This window comes from Gopherus flavomarginatus, chromosome 6 (genome assembly GCF_025201925.1).
Source record: "Gopherus flavomarginatus isolate rGopFla2 chromosome 6, rGopFla2.mat.asm, whole genome shotgun sequence".
Taxonomy (NCBI): domain Eukaryota; kingdom Metazoa; phylum Chordata; order Testudines; family Testudinidae; genus Gopherus; species Gopherus flavomarginatus.
This window is the reverse complement of record NC_066622.1, coordinates 21,055,426-21,076,245: the sequence shown is the minus strand read 5'-3', so window position 1 is coordinate 21,076,245 and position 20,820 is coordinate 21,055,426. Positions and strand designations below refer to the sequence as shown.

The 20,820-nt window shown below is 44.3% G+C and overlaps 1 protein-coding gene across 1 annotated transcript in view; it reads left to right on the top strand.

The window, feature by feature from the left end:
* LOC127054414 (netrin-4-like) overlaps positions 1–8,791 on the top strand; it is a 61,312-nt gene extending 52,521 nt beyond the window's left edge. The window contains exons 9-10 of the mRNA XM_050960561.1: positions 2,377–2,547; positions 8,274–8,791. Coding sequence (XP_050816518.1) covers positions 2,377–2,547; positions 8,274–8,410 — 308 coding nt within the window. The 3' untranslated portion in view covers positions 8,411–8,791. The remainder of the gene's footprint in view (positions 1–2,376; positions 2,548–8,273) is intronic.
* The last annotated feature ends 12,029 nt before the right edge of the window (positions 8,792–20,820 follow it).

Genomic DNA, 20,820 nt, shown 5'->3' with positions numbered 1-20,820 from the left:
GATAGCAACGTCCTGCTGTGATTCTTTAACTTCTCCCAATGCTGCTATGTTTCCCTGGGCCACTTCCCCACAGCCCCAACACCTTCTTCACCCTCATCTCAGGGCCCTTCAGTCCCAGCAGCCAGCCAGGAGCTCCCTCTTGCTCCCTTGGTCCCTGCCAGCTCTGTCCAAGGTGCTTCAGTTCCCTCAGCCTGCTAGGGACACAGTCCTCACTCCTTGAGCTCCCAGCAGCCATTAACCTATTCTACCTTGTAGCTCCTCTTATATGGCCTTGTTGGACCCAGATTGGTTGCTCCCTGAAGCTCTTCTCTGATTGGCTGCACACCACCGGCTGCTTGGAGGATTCACCTCCACTGCTCCATCCTGGGGCAGGGCATGGTAGGACCATGAAGCCTCCACTAACCCCTTCCATTCCTGTGCGGAGTGGACACCCCTATACATATCCTAATGGTTTCCTAAGACTTTCAAGCTGTTGGCAGCAATCCATTGGAGATGAGCTGATAAAAGTGGGAAAGAATTAGTTAACTGTCTAAATTGAAAAAATCCAGCATTCCTTCCGCAGATTCATTTAAATGGGAGCAGTGATTGAACCAGAATGCTCATGTGTTCCTGTCCAAGTGCCAGTATCCTGACATGATTCTTTGTGCCTCATCCAACAGTCCCTAACATTCTATCCTCCAGTAGTATAAGGAAAATACCAGTGCTTACTTTGAAATGAATTATTTCAAAGCATAGCATGGGGAGGAGGTGACCAGCCCTCTGTGGAGAAAGAAGTGGTTCAGGACTATTTAGAAAAGCTGGACAAGCACAAGTCCATGGGGCAGATGCGTTGCATCTGAGGGTGCTAAAGGAGTTGGCGGATCTGATTGAAGAGCCATTGGCCATTATCTTTGAAAAATCATGGCGATAGGGGAAGTCCCGGATGACTGGAAAAAGGCTAATGTAGTGCCCATCTTTAAAAAAGGGAAGGAGGAGGATCCAGGGAACTACAGGCCAGTCAGCCTCACCTCAGTCCCTGGAAAAATCAAGGAGCCGGTCCTCAAGGAATCAATTCTGAAGCACTTAGAGGAGAGGAAAGTGATGAGGAACAGTCAGCATGGATTTACCAAGGGCAAGTCATGCCTGACTAACCTAATTGCCTTCCGACAAGATAACTGGCTCTGTGGATGAGGGAAAAGCAGTGGATGTGTTATTCCTTGACTTTATCAAAGCTTTTGATACAGTCTCTCACAGTATTCTTGCCAGCAAGTTAAAGAAGTATGGGCTGGATGAATGGATTATAAGGTGGATAGAAAGCTCACTAGATTGTTGGGCTCAATGGATAGCCATGAATGGCTCCATGTCTAGTTGGCAGCTGGAATCAAGCGGAGTGCCCCAAGGGTCTGTCCTGGGGCTGGTTTTGTTCAGTATCTTCATTAATGATCTGGAGGATGGTGTGGACTGCACCCTCAGCAAGTTTGCAGATGACACTAAACTGGGAGGAGTGGTAGATATGCTGGAGGGTAGGGATAGGATACAGAAGGACCTAGACAAATTAGAGGATTGGGCCAAAAGAAATCTTTTGAGGTTCAACAAGGACAAGTGCAGAGTCCTGCACTTAGGACAGAAGAATCCCATGCACTGCTACAGACTAGGGACCGAATGGCTAGGCAGCAGTTCTGCAGGAAAGGACCTAGGGGTTACAGTGAATGAGAAGCTGGATATGAGTCAACAGTGTGCCCTTGTTGCCAAGAAGACTACTTGCATTTTGGACTGTATAAGTAGGGGCATTGCCATCAGATCGAGGGACATGATCATTCCCCCGTATTCGACATTGGTGAGGCCTCATCTGGAGTATTGTGTCCAGTTTTGGGCCCCACACTACAAGAAGGATATGGAAAAATTGGAAAGAGTCCAGCGGAGGGCAATAAAAATGATTAGGGGGCTGGAGCACATGACTTATAAGGAGAGGCTGAGGGAACTGGTATTGTTTTGTCTGCAGAAGAGAAGAATGAGGGGGGATTTGATAGTTGCTTTCAGCTACCTGAAAGGGTGTTCCAAAGTGGATGGATCTAGACTGCTCTCAGTGATACCAGATAACAGAACAAGGAATAATAGTCTAAAGTTGCCATGGAGGAGGTTTAGGTTGGATATTAGGAAAAACTTTTTCACTAGGAGGGTGGTGAAGCACTGGAATGGGTTATCTAGGGAGGTGGTGGAATCTCCTTCCTTAGAGGTTTTTAAGGTCAGGCTTGACAAACCCCTGACTGGGATGATTTAGTTGGGGATTGGTCCTGCTTTGAGCAAGGGGTTGGACTAGATGACCTCCTAAATTCCTTTCCAACTCTGTATTATATGATTCTATTGGTCTGTGTCCATGTGTGTGTTTTCTGGCAGTGATAAAAGCAAGAATCCTATCGGCTCATGACAAAGGAACCCATGCGGAAGTTGTAGTGAAGGTAAAGAAAGTCCTGAAATCAGGCAAAGTGAAAATTGCTCGGAGTAACAGAAGTATCTATCCAGAGTCCTGGACCAACAGGGGATGTACATGTCCCATTCTCAATCCTGGTAAGTATTAAATGCTTATGGCATGAATTCTGTGGGGAAAAGACTATATGGGTTGTTAAGGTATTCATGTTCCCAATTCTTATCTAATTTTCACTAATGTAAATCAGGAGTAACTCTATTGAAGCTAGCGAAATTACACTGGAACCTATGTGAGACCTACACTAGTTGACCATACTGCTGGAATAATCCATTGAGGAAAAGCTAATCCAATTAACATAAAGCCAACGAACAGATTAGCAGGGTAAACCTGGTACTCTTATTGGAGTATTAAAGAGAGAAACATAATAGAAAAATCCTTTATTCAAACAGTTAGGGCTGAACTATGCCTCCCTGTGGCGGGTGTACCTATTCTCCCTTCTGTGCCCAAGCAGCTTGCACAGTGACCAGGTATAATCTGTTTCCCAGAGCTGGGGAGCGCAGGGCTGCGGGGCAGTTAGTCCTGCCAGCAGGTCTAGCAGGTTCAAAGTGGTTCAGTGATGCCTTTCTCAGTCTGAAGACAGCCTGAAACAATAGCTGTGAGGTGTGACCTGCCCCATGCATTTTAATGTATTGTTACTTTGAAACTTAAAGCTCACAATTTGCAGCACGTGGGAAACTCAGTATATGGGGCTAACATACAATAAATGAATTTAATGTCACAATAAATGAGACAGGGGCTTCAGTGCTGATTGGATTATTCATCTTTAGATTTAATTCAGTAAAAACATCCCTTTTAAACATTTCTCTGTAGCCACCGCAGAATTCCTACAAGAGTGCCATAGAATCTAGGGCAAAACTGCCATTGCATATATGCCTTGCATCATATACAGTATGCACAGAGAAAATGAAATGCAATCTCCATATTAACAATAATGAAGTCCTAGAATGTAAATAAATCCAGATCTGACATTTCAGTTAATTATTACATTAGATTTACGCTTGTGAATATACAGGTTTGAAAGAAAGAGAGAGAGAGAGAGAGAGAGTTAGAGAGGGAGGTGTTGTCTAGTGGTTTACACACAGACTTTGGCCCAGGAACTCCTTGAATGCCATCTCACGACTCCCTCTGCAGGCATGAGAAACCCTCTGCCACAATTTCTTCATGTGTCAAGTGGAGCTAATATTTATCAGAACTTATCTACTTCACAGGGGACTTTGAGGATTAATGAGTTAGGGCACAACTGTGAGTCTTGCTGTGCACCTGCACAGGGGAGGGGCTTGTATGAACTAGCCACATCACCAGAGCCTGTGATGTGGAGAGAGCAGCCGCTGCCAGCAGCTATTCCCCCTCCCCCTCAGTAGGCAGGGAGAGAGTAGAGCCACCCCATAGCTCTGAATACCACATACAAGACGGCACAGAAGGGGAAGTAACCTGTGCCAGCAAAAGGGCTAGTACATATTACTTCCCTGCAGGGCAAGGGGGCAATAGGAACCAAATGATGACTTGGAGGCACAGGGTGGTTCCTAGCCTGCTCCTGGAGCAGCACTGCACGGCTTAATCTTTCCAGTGCCACGTGAAGTTGAAAAGCACTTAGGCGCTGAGTTTTATTTTTCCCAGTGGGTGCTCCACCCCTACTCTGCCCAGAGGCCCAGCCCCCACTCGCCCCTTTCCCCGAGATCCCGCCCTCGCTTTGCCTCTTCATGCCCCCACTCCACCTCCTCCCCTGAGGCCCAGCCCTTGCCCCGCCTCTTCCCACCCCTGCTCCCTCCCCTGAAACCCCACCCTTGCTCTGCCTCTTTCCACTCCTGCTCCGTCCCTTTCCCCCAGAGTCCCCTGTCCACCCACCACTCGCTGCTCTCTGCCTTCCGCAAGCGCTTCCCATCAAACAGCTGATCAGTGGCTGGTGGGTGCTGAGCACCCACTATTTTTTGGGGGGGGGGCTTCTTGAGCCCCTGAGCACCCAGAGTTGGTGCCTATGCCAGACAAGGGTGCTAAGCAACGTTATTAGTAGTTGAATGGATGGATTTTTCAGCAGAGCCCTGATTACTGCCTTCTTTCCCATCAAACCATTTAGTGGGCTGGAGACAGAAATACTTGTATTCCCCCAGTTGAAATCCCATGTGGATAATTATGGGGAGATGAGCTATAGAGCCCATGTAAGTGCCTTTAACTGTGCTAACCAGAGTCTGGAAATATCTTTTGGACCCTGCTTTCTTTTTTCATCCAAGTAGGCAGCAAGGGCTTGATCCTGAGAGGTGATGAGCACCCACTGCTCCCATTCACTTCAATAAAGGCTGCAGGTGCTCAGCAGCACTTGGGATCAGGCCCTGAATGAGACAGGTAACTTGGTTTTCTTTAGGATGAACTAAACAGTATCCCCAAGGATCATGTTTCACTATTGTGCCTTACAACAGGGAGAGTGGGGACTTATCCACATTCTAAAACAAAAACTTGTTAGATAAGTTACCCTGTGTTTTTTCCTCTGAATAGATTAAACACACTTCTGCACTAGTGAAAGAATTCCTTGTATTTGGGCTGAAATCTAAGGCTTACCCTGACCTCTAAAGCAAGTTCTCATCTGAAATCAGCCGCATACAAAAGAGCCAATTGTTCTGGGATTGGCTGAGTCCAATCAAATCCAGTGTGAATTCTTCCAGTCAGCCCAAAATGATTTGTGCCCTCTCAAAAATGATTTGGGTCTTGCATCACCTGTACCACCAGGTGAGGAACTGGGTTTGAATATGCAAGGATGCAGTGTATGGTCTCTGAGAGCTGTACTTCAGAAACATAACTCAAACTTGGTCAAATACATTTTACTGACTGGTGCAAATGGCTAAGGTATCCTCTTATACTTCCTGTCCTAAATTCTTTTATGGTTTAGCTACGGGCCACTAAATAGCTGCTGGGCTCCCTGCCCAGCAGTTGGAGCTGTAGGTCAGGGTGGGTGAAGTATGTGTTTAATATAGGGTTAGACTGTGTTTGACCCCTCACAGAAGCTCAAGGAGGGGAGAAGGCATAAGGAGTCCTGCCCCCTTGTCTCTCTTTATCTGTTAGGAGTATGGGGCCTGTGAAACACTATTGTGCAGTTCTGATGCTAGCCAGTGTACCTGCAGTGGTGCACCTGCACACTAGCCAGTTCTTCACAATACAGTAGGTTTGTAAACTAGATTCTCGTCACAAAATTATGTACTAGATTCACAAGTGGTGTAAATCAGCATAGTTCTATTGACTTCAGGTTTCTATGCCGATTTCTACCCACCTAGAATTTCACTGTACATGCTCACTCATGTTGAGATCCCTGCTTTTATTCGGCTCATGATTTTTACACACCCCTTTTCCCTTCCGTCTACCATGCACATTAGCTTTTCATTCCCATCACTTTACTTCCAGCAAGCGGGGGGAGGAGGGGTTGGTGGCGGGGGGAGGAGTAAGGGGTAAGCAGCAGCCACCAATGCCAGTCCAAAGTGCCACTGTCGTCAGCAGGGCTTTCTGCTGTGCAGGGTGATCTGGCTTCCTGCCCAATCGTCTCTGCAGCATTGTATTGTATGTTCTTCCCTGGCTGATGACAGGAAGTCCATATTTAATCTCATGGCCTTTAGAGTTTAATCATAAAACTTTACTTATGGAGCTGCCGAATGGATTTGCTGTATGGAGACTAAAGAAAGACCTTCCTGCTTTCCACATTAATAACTCCCAGCCAGAATAAACTGTTGAGCTGCCCTCTGCTTTGCACATGAACTAGCATTTTTTTTTAATAAAGCATAGGAAACCTCAGGCTTTTTAAAGGCTGAAGAAGTATAATTTAGGGGTAAATAAGGTCCTCTCTCTCCCCCCTTCCAGGGCTGTGGAAGGCTCTGCCTGCAGTGAAATTGGTGTACTTTCACTGTGCAAGGGATTTCACAGCACGATTTAGGGGAAGGGAGAAGTGAGACAAGGCCAGTGACTTCTATAGCCATCAGCCTCAGTCCTTCTTAGGGAGCGGGGTTGCAACAGTAGCCTCTACTGAAATCGCAGGACTGCTGAGTAGGGTACATAGAGAATGTATAGTCCTCAGAATCCCCTTTCACCACTACACATACTTGGGGGAGTCAGGGGATTCGGCCCTGTGTTTTTAATAAACTTTATAGTATAATAGTGGGGTTTGTCTGCTTGAATAATAAATCATTAGCAGTATCTGTGTCTTGCTAATGAACTGATCACAGTAGGGTGTCTCACCTCTGTGGTTATGCCTCTAATCCTATGGGGATGTGGTGGTTATATTTCCTGGAGTTGCCTGAGCTGCTGTTAAAGATCCTTATTGTGTGAGGAGAATGTGCATTATTGTACCAGAAGAATACAGAGCTGGCAGTTGTCATGTCAAACAGCCATTTCAGCTAATCTGTGTGGTGCACACAGATTAATCTAGCCCTTCAGACGGCTCACCAGCCAATCGAAACGCTGCCTCAGCTCAGGCACTTTGATAATGGTGTTTATTTTGTTCCTCACCAGAAAACACTGACCGACAATGTGGTCTTTTTGTTGCTGCAGGTTTCAGCTATGATGGGGGAGGGAGGGCAAGATCTGTACCTTTCCACTCCCCCCCCCTTTGTCTATCATCCAGAAATTTTGTTCCACACATTGAACCCGAAGAATTAAACTTTGGGTATTAACAGGGTGGATACAGAAAGGCTGCCAATTCCACCCCCCCACACACACACATATCCCCCCAGGATGGATGTCCAAGCTTCATTTCAATTAAAAATCAAGAAATCACATACACATGACACAAATACACAAGCAACCAGATACCATACAACAGCCATATGCAGTAAGGCACAAACACAAAAGAGAAACAAGACACAGCAGACAGATACGCAATAAGAGATGCACATACACCAGACTTATGGATAGGAACATACACACGTTGCTGAAAATAAGACAGTAAATTGCCAGCCAAAATCTAGCCATCCTTTTCAGTTGGGAGATGTTTCTTCATTGTGTTTTAATGACTAGGGAATTTGTACCTTCTGCTTGTGTTTGTGCTATTAAACCAACAAAATCAAGAAAATTTCAGAAGGACACAGCTCCCTCCATAACCTGCCCCAATGTGCTTAGCTGTTACAAGGGCCTCTGAACAGTAAGGGAATTTTACGTATCATACCAGATACAATACACTTAAAAAACCACCTGTGTTTAATACAAAACATCCTGATTTTCAGTGGCGCCTCAGTCTGGCCTTTCCTTGAAGGTGTGCAATTTTGTATGAACTAACATCTGTGCACACGTTTTCTGTGCACTAGCAGTTGCATGTGCAGATGATAATCTAACAGGGATGCTTTAGAATTCTCACATTCAAAACCAGCGTGCACCTGGCAAGACCTGATTCTGATGACACTTATACCTGTGCAAACAAGGAGTAATTCCACTGAGACCTATGGAGTTAAATTGGTGTAAAAACAAAAACAAACCCCACCCACCACCACCACCACCACAACAAAAAACAGTGTCAAGGAGATCAGAATCAAGCCCAATCACTTGCTGGTGCAAGTGTTGGATTTTGAAAGCAATAAACCCTTTGGGACAAATAGGGTTTGTGTGTAAAGGTTCTAATATGTGCACATGCATGTTAGAATGTATTGCTGGTGTATAAAGGAAATAGTGCACAGAAAATATATGCACATAAAACTGTATGTGCACAACCTGGAATATTCATTTTAAAAACAGGCTGAAGCTAGCTCAGGTGCGAGATCCTGACTCCCTGGGGAGTGGAGATATTAAGTATGTACTCCTCTCTTTTATTTATTTAAGTAATTATTTTTTTAACCAGGAACAGAATACCTGATAGCAGGCCAGGAGGACTCAAGGACCAGCAAACTCCTTGTGAATATGAACAGTCTGGTGAAACCCTGGAAGGCGTATTTGGGGAAACAAGTAGCAGACATTCTTCGAACTGGGTGCAAATAATTTCTTCTTCAGAAGTTAAAGTCACGAACTTTATACTTTAATAACACTGTGGAGAAAGATGTAGCTAGTTCATATATTACCATGCAACACGTTCCTAGCTAAGGGGACAAGAGTGGACTAATCCTCCTGTCCCTCATTATGTGCTTAAACCAGGAATCCTTGGACATGACTTTTCTTCCATAAATACACCCTGTCTTATATGAAATTAACCAACCCATCACATGTAGGTTACAAATCACAGTTCTTAGCTTGCAGCCATTTTCACAGCTCCCCGAAATTCACTCTCATGGGAGAAGCAGAAGCTATGGTTTATGTTTTTCCACTCTTCAGGAATTAATCTGCTATTGATACCTATAAACCGCTTGCATAGTGCATTCATTACTTGGCTGTCATTTGCTTTATTTAAGTGGCCATTAATGGGCAAAAAAATTTCAGCTTTGCAGGTGGCAAAATATTAAACAGTCAGCATGTCAAATGACATTTGATTTGTTCGAAAAGAGCTCAGTTATTTTTATTTACCAAACAAACTGCAGTTAGATCAATATCAGACAACACTGCTTTCTAGAGTGAAAATATCACATTGCTGCACAGAGACTAATGCTGGAACTTTATCTGGTGAGGGCCTCTACAGATGGGAGTTGTCGGAGTCAATGCCTAATGTGAAAGCACTGCTGGATCAGTGTGGAATTCTGATGCCACACTCATCTGTTCTATCAAAGGTCTCCTCTTTGCTGTTGTAACATTGCTATTAGTACTGTCACACAACAGGTTTCAGAATGACTGCTGCTAAAGAGCCTTGTACCAGTCAAGTAGTGGCAAGCTGCAGCTCCAGCCCCACAGGAGAAGGTGATGGAAGCTGGCCCAGATTTGAGTTTGTGAAGCTACAACAGACAGAGGTGTGAAGGTGCAGCAGGCTGTACCAATTTGAGGATTAAGCGAGGTGTTGATGGCTGACAGGATAGCTACCTTGTTATTCTGATCAATGCCCTTGAGGCCATGCTCATTATTTAATTGTTGCTACCATTTTCACTATGCTCTGTTACTCTTGCCCCCTTTATGTGTTGTAATAGTCAAGTGAAGTTACCTTCCAGTTGTGCTTGAAGTTTGTTTAGCGTGAGGAATAGGGGTGGTAGCATCTCCACTCTAAATAAAGTCCTGCTGTTCTGCAGCAGGAGTCCCCATAGAATTGTGTTAGTCTATTCCACAGTTAGTAAGAAGCCAGTCTGTGGAAATGTGAGTTCCTCAGAGTACTGTGGGAGGAAGGGAATGATCTCCTGCGGGTCTCTGCCCAAGTGACAGGAAACTCATGACCAAACTGAGAGGGTAAGGAGTATGTTCCATTGATAAGTAAAGCATAAGTCAGAACTTTGTTCAAAGATATCCTTTTTTTTGGTTTATGTAGAACAGAGGTTCTCAAACTGGGGATCAGGACCCCTTAGGGGTTGTGAGGTTATTATGCGGGGGGTCACAAGCTGTCAGCCTCCACCCCAAACCCTGCTTTGCCTCCAGCATTTATAATGGTGTTAAACATATTAAAAAGTGTTTTTAATTTATAAGGGGGGGAGGGTGTGTCACACTCAGCGGCTTGCTGTGTGAAAGGGGTCACCAGTACAAAAGTTTGAGAACCACTGGTATAGGGGCACACACCTTCATATATGCTGCTTTTGCTCACTGTTGTCTGTGCCTACAGGAAGAGGAGATGGGGTTTGATCCATGTGCCACTCAGTCACTGTAACATGAAGGAATCTCGGATAGCCCAACAACCATGAAAAGAAAGTGTTGGCTCTGGGTTATGAAGTGTCTGATAAGAAGGAGATAAATTATCGGCATGTTCAATTAATGCAGTTGGGTGACGAGTATCTGAAGACCAGGGATCCCGGAATGCCAGAGCTACTTTTTTATTATCATTGTTTGTTACCCTTCCTTTTATGTAGGGTCTGATGTATATCAGGACACATTTCAGATTATTTACAAAGAGAAGACCAGCAGAAATTTCTTGCTATATTCTTCCAGCCATTCACAGCTTGGATGAAATTCTGGATTGGACATCAACTTGAATTGACCCAGTGTGTGTTTACATAAACATCCCTCAATCTATGGATGTACTTACTATATATTGTCTCAGGCCAACATGACATCATCCTATGTTTGGCTGTGAATTCAAATGACGTTCAGTCTGGTAACTGGCTGGACTGATCAAATATGCCTAAACCCATTATTGCTCCTACAATGGCCCTGTTAAAAGTAACTTTCCATTTTGTGCCTGTAGTTTTGTAAGTGCAAGTGTAATCAATATCACTTAGATGTCAAACTGGTTGGTTGCCAATAACTTTGCTGATACCTTTGAATTTGCAGGCACAAAATGGGGAGCTGAATAGAAGTTCCTTTCAAAATCAGGTCCATACAATATATTGCCTCACGCACAAATGGATCCAACTGCCCTTGGATAATGTCACTTAACTATAGGCTTGTTCCAGTTTTAAAGCTATCCTGTTGGAAAGGAAACTCCACATGGTTATTTCAGTAGTTAGTTGTTCTAGATTTCTGTACTTTTAAGTAAATATACACGGTACATTTGGGGATTCCTTTATTTGTATTTTCAAAGGAGCCAGGCACTCAGTTCCCATAGAAATGAAGTGGCACATCAGAGCCTCATTTCCTTGGGCACCTTTGCAGATTCCCAGCTTAGAAATGTGTCCTGTTCACACTGAAACTAGCATAGAAATGGCCATCTCCACTTCATAGTTAACAACTAGAATTGTTCATGGGACATATGATGATATGGATAGAGGTTCCCATCTGATCATATACATTGACCCCACCCCATCCCCAAAATGTGTTTTCTCTTCAGTAGCACAAACACTGTGTTTTCTTTTTCCTATCATGTGAGGAGGAAAAAAGCCACTATTATCCATTTGTTGCTACCTAAAGCAGTAACTAAGAATTTGGCATCTCTGATCAGACAGTTCATTAATGTAACAAAACACTAAAGTGGCTTCCTTTAAAATGTCAGCCCATTAAGTTAGAAGACTAGCAATCAGGTGATTGTTTTCATCCCTGTGTCCAGAAATAGACTTACTACAAGGATTAGCTAGCCATCTTCTTTTAAAGACCATTCAAAATAAGGATGTATTTAGATGACTTTACAGTCCATTCTCAAAGGGCCTGTTAGGAAGAGTTTCACTAAAAGCAAAGCCTAGGGTAAGATAATGTGTTCAAGGACATGCTTTTTAACAAATGCATTTATATTTCCCATTGCGTGTTTCTTATCTGCTGAGGGTCATATTCTGTTCTCATTTACCCAAGTGCTATACCATTGAGCTAAATGGCATTGCACAGGGTGTAAATCACCAGACTAGGTTCCCCTCCTCTCCACAACTATTTTACTTTCCAGGGGTGAAATTCACCCCTTTTGTGGGAAACGGAGATGGGAACCCCTTGCAGTGACCATTTCAGGTTATGGGCTTGGATAGTGACCAGTGTCTTTGTTCTTTTCAGTGTGAGGGCTGCTGAAGCCACATAGTCCAGTCAAGCCCTTCCTCTGATCTGCCACCAATACACTCCTCCGTGCCAGTTTATTTAGCATCAGTAGGAGCCCACCATGCAGCATCCACTCAGCCTGCCTACCCACACCATGCAGGGCTACTGCAGGAAGTGGGGAATCACCAGCTCAGAGGGCTGTGCACTACCCTTTCAAGGGGTTATGAATGCCACACTTACAGAGTGTGCCTAATCTTAAAGGGCTCTTTAAATCAGTTTCTGTACTCCTCCCCAACGAGAGGAGTAGCGCTAAAATCGGTATTACCATATCGGATTAGGGTTAGTGTGGCCGCAAATCGATGGTATTGGCCTCCGGGCGGTATCCCACAGTGCACCACTGTGACCGCTCTGGACAGCAATCTGAACTCGGATGCAGTGGCCAGGTAAACAGGAAAAGCCCCGCGAACTTTTGAATTACATTTCCTGTTTGCCCAGCATGGAGCTCTGCTCAGCACGGGTGGCGATGCAGTCCCAAATCCAAAAAGAGCTCCAGTATGGACCCTACGGGAGATACTGGATCTGATCGCTGTATGGGGAGACAAATCTGTTCTATCAGAGCTCCATTACAGAAGACGAAATGCCAAAGCGTTTGAAAAAAATCTCCAGGCTACACAGTGCTGCGTGACAAGCATAACGGAAAGCCAAAGAATCAAATGGACGCTCATGGAGGGAGGGAGGGGGTACTGAGGACTCCAGCTATCCCACAGTCCACAGCAGTCTCCGAAAAGTATTTGCATTCTTGGCTGAGCTCCCAGTGCCTGTAGGTTCAAACTCATTGTCCGGCATGGTTCAGGGTATAGCTCGTCAATTTACTCCCTCCCTCCACCACATGAAAGAAAAGGGAAAGAAATCGTTTCTTGACTTTTTTCAATGTCACCCTATGTCTACTGAATGCTGGTGGTAGACGCGATGCTGCAGCACTGAAGAGCAGTATCCGCTCTTCTCCTCTCCCTGGTGACAGACGGTACAATATGACTGCTATCCGTCGTCACCATCAGCCCCTGAGTGCTCCTGGCTGGCCTCAGGTGAGGCTGGCCTCAGGCGCCTGGGTAAAAATAGGAATGATTCCTGGTCATTCCCAGTAGATGGTACAGAATGGCTGGTAACCGTCCTCATCATAGCAACTGGGGGCTTAGCTCCATCAGACCCCTCCCTTTCATGTGTAAAGAAAAGATTCTGTACTGCCTGGACTAGCATAGCAGCGGGATGCTGGGCTCCTCTCCCCCGCACCGCTTAATGTCCTGCCTGGACTGTCATAGCAGCAGGAGGCTGCCTCCCCCTCATTTTATCTCACTAACAAGTCACTGTTTCTTATTCCTGCATTGTTTATAACTTCATGACACAAATGGGGGGGACACTGCCACGGTAGCCCAGGAGGGTTGGGGGAGGAGGGAAGCAACGGGTGGGGTTGTTGCAGGGGCACCCCCCTGTGAATGGCATGCAGCTCATCATTTCTGCAGGATCTGACATGGAGTAGCTGTGATCTCTGATACACTGGTTCTCTAGTACACTTTCCCCATATTCTAGGCAGGACTGACTCTATTTTTAGAAACCATAAAGGAGGGATTGACTCAGGGAGTCATTCCCATTTTTGCCTTTGCGCCCTTGGCTGACCTCAGCCAGGAGCACTCATGATAGCAGCAGACAGTACAGAATGACAGATAACTGTCATCTTATTGCCAATTTACAATGGCAGCAGATGGTACAGAACGACTGGTAACCATCTCTGCTATCATGCAAAAGCAAAGGAATGCTGCTGTGTAGCGCTGCAGTAACGCCTCTGTCAGCGGCATCCAGTACACATACGGTGACAGTAAAAAAAATGCTGAACGGGCTCCATGGTTGCCGTGCTATGGCGTCTGCCAGGGCAATCCACGGAAAAAGGGCGCGAAATGATTGTCTGCCGTTGTTTTCCCGGAGGAAGGAATGACTGACGACATTTACCCAGAACCACCCGCGACAATGATTTTTGCCTCATCAGCCACTGGGATCTCAACCCAGAATTCCAAGGGGCAGGGGAGACTGTGGGAACTATGAGATAGCTATGGAATAGCTACCCACAGCGCAACGCTCCGGAAATCGACACTAGCCTCGGACCATGGACACATACCGCCGAATTAATGTGCTTAGCGTGGCCACGTGCACTCGATTTTATACAATCTGTTTTACAAAACCGGTTTATGTAAAATCGGACTAATCCTGTAGTGTAGACGTACCCTCAGCATGTTCCCTCCGCATGACTTGGCCCTTGGACCAGATCACTATACATGTTTCCCCTTCCAGAATACCAAAGTCTCTCCAGATCAACTGTCCAGTTGCCTTCCCAAGCCATCCTCTAATTCAAGATGACACCACTTTCCTCAGAGAGCGGTTAGGGGACCCAGGCCTGGCCATTATTCCCGATTCCAGCACAGGGACTCTGTTCAGCAACCATGGTCCATTTACCCCCAGACCTCATTGCTCTTTCCCTGCTCTTCTTCCTTTTTCTCCCCTTGCTCTACCCCCCACCCCAGGTTATCAGTAGCCCTCCCTCTGCTATTTCACCCCTTTCAATTTCTTGCCAATCTACAGTCCAAACACACTTTCCTCCTCCCAGGGAATGACTGTAGATTACCTCTCCTACAACCCCCTCTGGTCTCAGCTTGTTGGTTTTGTATCAGACCAGCCTATACCTGCTCAGCTGAAATTCATCCTCTGTTAGGGATTGCCTGGCCAGCCTAATTCTCTCCCAGGTGCAGTCTACTAGGTTAATTAGCCCCTTCCCAGCTACCTTAACTCTCCCAGGTGATGTGTGAAATGAACACTCCATCACAAGCTTCTACATACAGCTTTGCAATGCACCTTAATGCCAACTTTCAACTGGGGGATTCCCGAGCATATTCATCCATTTGTGCCAGACTGTGAAGGCTTTGTGGTATATACAAATGCCCACTGGAAACCAGATTGGGACCAACACATTTATGTCACTAATGGTCAAGCTACTATGTCATTGAATCTATTGCAGCCATTTCTTATGATGAGTGATCTGTCTTATCATGAAAAATATTAATTAATGTCATTCCCAAGTGTTTCTAGCTATCAATATTAGATGGGAGATTTGAAACAAGGGTACTTCTATAATCTCTATCACTTCCCTTGTGATCCATTGTAATGAAAACAATCAGGCTAACAATTTTTTTTCCATTCAGATGCATTCTCCATTGTGTAAACATTGTATAGCCAAATGTTTCCAAAGGTGAATCAGCTCACATACAATAACGTGTAAGGAGTGGGGAACAAGTAAGGGCAAATGTGAAAAAACATGAATAGTTCCTTTATCCCCTCCCTCCCTTTCATCCTCTTTGATGGTGGCTGTAGAGTTGAGTCTACTTCCGATTCTAAAATCTCCATTACTTAGAAATACTACACAATGCATTTTGACTGTCAGGCTAACTAATGTCTGATGGCTTCTGTTTTGCAATCATTCAGGGTAAGCAGATACCCCACCAGTGTGAGACACAGGTGAGCCTACAGTTTGAAAGTACAGAATGGAAGCCAGATATGGTCAGCCTAAGAGCAAGTTGACTTTTTGTTGCTTTTACTACCAGCTACTCATAAGATCTCTGATTAACTAGCCTAAGAAAGTCAAAGAATGGGGAGCAAAACTGAGACTTACGCAGAACTATAGTGTCTAGCCAAACAATAGTACCAGCATGCTCCGCAGTGCTATAAAGCATGTAGCCTGCCTGAAAATGAACATCCAAAGTACAAATGAACTCCACAGATTTGAGTGAGAACAGTATTCACTATTTGCACTGGAATTAAGACTGTATAAAGGGATGGTTATCTTGGGTATGGGGAACTTTTTCAAATACTGGGATGGCTCAGAAGATTATTGTAAGACTGCGTGACACTATCAATACTTCCCAGAAATAACTGCAATGTATTTCCTGTGACCAGAACAAACAAGGCCCTACAGAACTAACAAGAGGATCTGCCAAAGAAGATGCCCTTACTGAAATGGGAAAATAAATCTATTGGCCTAGTCCAGGGGTTGCTGAATACAGCTCTCCAGTACTTTCTACCATGGGCCCAGGGCAGTACTGATAATGTTCACAAGAACAATCCAGTCCATACAGTAGTTGACAGGTTGTCCTATCATCAGCTTTGCCAAAAAGTAGCCAAGACAAGGCAGCTGTGCTGCATTCTGATGCATCCTAAACACTAGGAAATCAAAGCAAGACACACAGGTAAGTGGTCAATCAAAACATGTAATAACCCTAAACCAGCAACAGTCCAAATGGCAGGTATGTAGCAGCAGGCTCAGTGTAACTGCGCACATGCAATGCTACGTGTACATACACACATGTGCGCACACTCCCACACACAGAACAGGAAATGGAACACTGAATTCAGGGAGCAGGAACCAGGAAACAAACAGAAACAAGGAGCAGGAAGCAATAAGCAGGAAGGCAACACAGACTGAAAATGGTCAGATGAACAATCCAACCCGTACCATAGTAGACAAGTTGCCCTATCACTAGCTGTTATCACATGCCAAGAAGTAGCAAAGGCAGCTAGTAGGCCCTGCCTAATGATGAAATAATAGTGTTTACCTCCAAGAAAAGCATAGAAAGCACTGGAAGAGAGACACTGGGGCAGGGAAGTAAACGGGCAATGGTGGAATGCAGCAGCCTATGTAGAGAGGAGGCAGCAGTACCTTAGGACAGTTTCAAGTCAGAGCAACTACCTGTGAGAGCTGTGCAGCTCATGTATCAAATAAAATGTGGCCACCTCTGTCCTAGCCTTTGTAGGGAACTTTAAAAGGATCAAAATAGTTCAGTAGGTAGTTCTTTGTGAGTGCTGCACTCTAAATACAACATAGCAACCTTGCTTATTATCATGCTTCTGCATCTCCTGCTCTTACACGCTGGTACAGCAAGCAAATAGGAGGAAGGAGGTAGAAGGAAGGCAAACAGACCTACATACGATATCGTATTGCTTTGGCAAGAGTGGCTCATTCCTGTAACTGCTATACAGAGCAAGGTTTCTCTGTAGCATTCTCCACGCGTGTATCTCAGATTGTTTCAGTGCCGCTTGATGTAAGCTTTCCTTAAATTTATATAATTCATAGGGTGTTCTCTCCAGGGTTCCTCAGACCTGGAAAAGTGATTGTGTTATTTGTAACGTGTTGTGCACATTTTCTTTTTTGTACTTAAAACTTTGATTAAAAATACTCATAGAAATGTATATTGATCTTGACTTTTGGTTTGTTTGGGTTTTTATGTTTTAAATTATGTCATTTTCAAGCCACAATTACACTAGTTCTGTTGAAGTTAATAAACCTGAAACATCCCAGATATCAAACTCTTGATTCAATAGTCTTGCACAGAGTAGAAGAAACAGAGGAAAGAATTTAGCTAAAAAGGAAATTGTACCAAACATCATTTTCCTAGCAAGCTAATTCTCACCATCAACAACTAATACGTAGCAAATAGAATATGTAAGTATATTCTGAATGTATAATAAAAACACAAAAGAAGGTGCCAAAAACAGATGCTGATGACTTGCATCAACAGCATATTAATTCAGAATTTCAGCCCAGGTCCTTCAAAACCTTATATGTGTATTTAACTTTACTAATATGAGTAGCAATCAGGAGCATAACATTACACATGTATATATGCTTGCAAGTTTGGGACCTTAAAGCTCATCACTACATTCCAAAATCACTCCCTGGCGCCTAATTATTGCCCACACCAGACATCAGGCACAACAAACTATGAGTTCAAGGGGGGTGGAGAAGCCTTGACTCTGTCTACCCAAAACTTATATAGGCTTAAAACTACTACTTTATTTTCGTTCATACTTACTTTTGCTTTTAATAAACACAAATAAATGCATCACAGAGACTTGTTATTGTGACTTTGGCATTGATTTTATGCTAGCTCTTTGGGACAAGTTCATAGGATCCTTGCAGGTCTTCCTGCTGAGATGTTTGCACCTCCATTCTCAGTGGGCCATACTCTGCATGCAGATGATTAACACAATAAACACCACCACTGAGGCTTCAATCCATGTCTTATTGACCTAACATAATATGTTACTAAGGAGGTGACTTTTTGAACCGTGGGGCAATATTCATTGCTGGTATAAACTGCAGGGGATTTATTACAATAAAATCAATTCTGCCTCAACAGGTGTGACTCCCATTAAAGCTAATGGTAGCTGATTTACCAAAGCAGAATTTTGCAATGGGAATTGTGCCTATGTATCTAAAAGTAGTACTATATGTAGTGTAGTTGTAGCCGGGCTGGTCCCAAGATATTAGAGAGACCAGTGGCGGTGACATAATATATTTTATTGGACCAACTTCTGTGGTCAGAGACATACATTTTCAAGCTCTGGGTGGCTTGAAAGCTTGTCTCTCTATCACCAACAGACGTGGTTCCAATAGTACTATATAGTATATACTCCCTTAAGTACAGTGCATATCCCTTTAACTAAAGTAGCTCCATATGTTACAGTTGTACAAGTACATGACTCTCCTTTGTTAACGGAATTTAAATTACAGGAACAATGTGGTGTATTATAATACAAACAGCTTCAGCATCTATAAAACAAATGGCTCAACACAGTCTCTGAACACTGCTGATTTTCAGAGAAGCTCAGATCTGGGTCTGTGCTTTGTGGCTCAAATCCGAATCTTCATAATATATTTGTAATGACTTTTTAAAGAGAGTAAAGAGCATAGGCATTAAGGACTTTTCCATTTTTAACTGAGGAGATACAATGCCTATTAACTTTTGTAGCCATGCCAGCTACAATAATAATGTCATGGAGATGCTTCAGGATGTAAACTGATCACTTGGATGTTTGTTCTTGTTCCCCCTTCCACATACACTAGAAAACAAGTGCGTAACTGTATTATGAGTGGGGTGTTTTGTTTTTTTTCCCAACTTCCTACAAAGTATCAGGTTTTTGTAACTTGGTACATCAAATCCTACTCCCATTTTCTCCTTCACATCACTGCTATGGGATCCGAGCTAATCGTCAATGAGCAATCACTACAAATCTTCCAATGCTCTTTGTGTTGGCTGCCACGAAGCCTTCACGAGCTGTCTGCTCACTGATATATCGACGCTAATCTGTAACACGCTTTTCTTTTTTTGTGCATTTACTCTTGTTTTAGAGACTGCCTCTCCCTTTGGTCTTTTTATGTTCAGTCTCTGAGTACGGTTTATGCTAAGGATAGAGAACTCGAGCCAGGAGGGAGAGAGAGAGAGAGAAAAATAAAGGCCAATGATACTAGCAGAAAATAAAGTTAATAACAGAAAGGAGAACCTGACAGTTCACTATTAGGAAGCCTTTATTAGACATTACTCCTTGACACCAGTGGTGGAAAACTGCCAACTCCAAAGTCTATTTTCTTTGAATTGCAAAAGTGTCTTTTTTTTAAAGCAACAACACTGCACTCACCCCAACAAGTAGGACAAAAGGCCTATTATTAATTATTTCAATTAAATCAGCAAACGACAGGAAATAAAGCAACATTCCAAGCATTTTAATGCACTATGCAGGCTCCTCTAGGAGATCAAAATATATGAAAAAAAATTGCTCTGGCCTGAACCATTGGCTGAATGCATGGAGTACTCCAAACATAAATCGTTGTGCTTCTGGTGGTGGAGGGTACAAAGCTGACTGCAGCCTTTCACTGATACTATTAACATGTTAATAGCAGTCTGAGCTTTTAAAAGTCCACTAGTAAAAATAACCATGCATTGCAGTTGCTTACTTTCTACTGTTCAAAACCAGGCACGTATTAAATTAGTGAGCCTCTCTGTCCCCGTCCCTTCCCCACTTTGCTGTTCCAAGAAGGGCAGCTACTGAGCAGGGGCTGGCATGGGTTGATGACCTAGCGCCTCCCTCCCCTGCCTGCGGTAACTGGACTTTTGGCGTTTGGTCAGTACATTTGACCGGACACTGCCAGGTCCCCTTTTTGACCAGACTTTCTGGTCGAAAATAGAACAGCTGGCAACCCTATGGGGCAGGTGACAAAAGCCCCCAGATAAGTCCAGAACACGGAGAGGTGGGTGAGACCACGTTTTAATGCAGAAGGTTGAGAAAGCAGCTGGGGGAGGCTGTTCTAGATTGGATTCTGACAAATAGCGAGGAACCAGTTGAGAATTTGAACATGGAAGGCAGTTTGAGTAAAAATGATCATGAAATGATAGAGTTCAGGATTCTAAGGAATGGTAGGAGGGAAAACAACAGATTAAAGACAATGGACTTCAAGAAGGCAGACTTTAGCAAACTCAAAACTGGTAGGTGAGATCCCATGGGAAGGAAGTCGAAGAGGAAAAAAAAACTTCAGGAGAGTTGCCAGGTTTTTAAAAGAGACATTATTAAGGGGACAAAACCAAACTATCCAATGTGTAGGAAAGATTTGATGTTAAGAGACCACCTTCGTTTAACCATGAGATCTTCAATGACTTGAAACTCAAAAAAAGTCACACAAAAAATGGAAACTAGGTCAAATAAGAATAATGAATACAAAAAAATAACACTAGCATCTAGGGACAAAATGAGAAAGGCCAAGACACAAAACAAGATTAAACAAGTTAGGGACATAAGTAGGACCGGCGCTAGGGGTTTGAGTGCCCTAGGCGGACGGCAATTTCACCGCCACGCGCGCTGGTCCCACGGCTCCAGTGGAGCTGCCGCAGTGCTGCCTGCGGGCGGTCCACTGGAGCCGCGCGAGCAGCCGACCGTCCGCAGGCACCACTGCGGCAGCTCCACCACAGCCACGGACCAGCGGACCCTCCGCAGGCACCACTGCAGCAGCTCCACTGGAGCTGCCTGCCGCCCCCTCCGGCAAAACGGCGCCCACC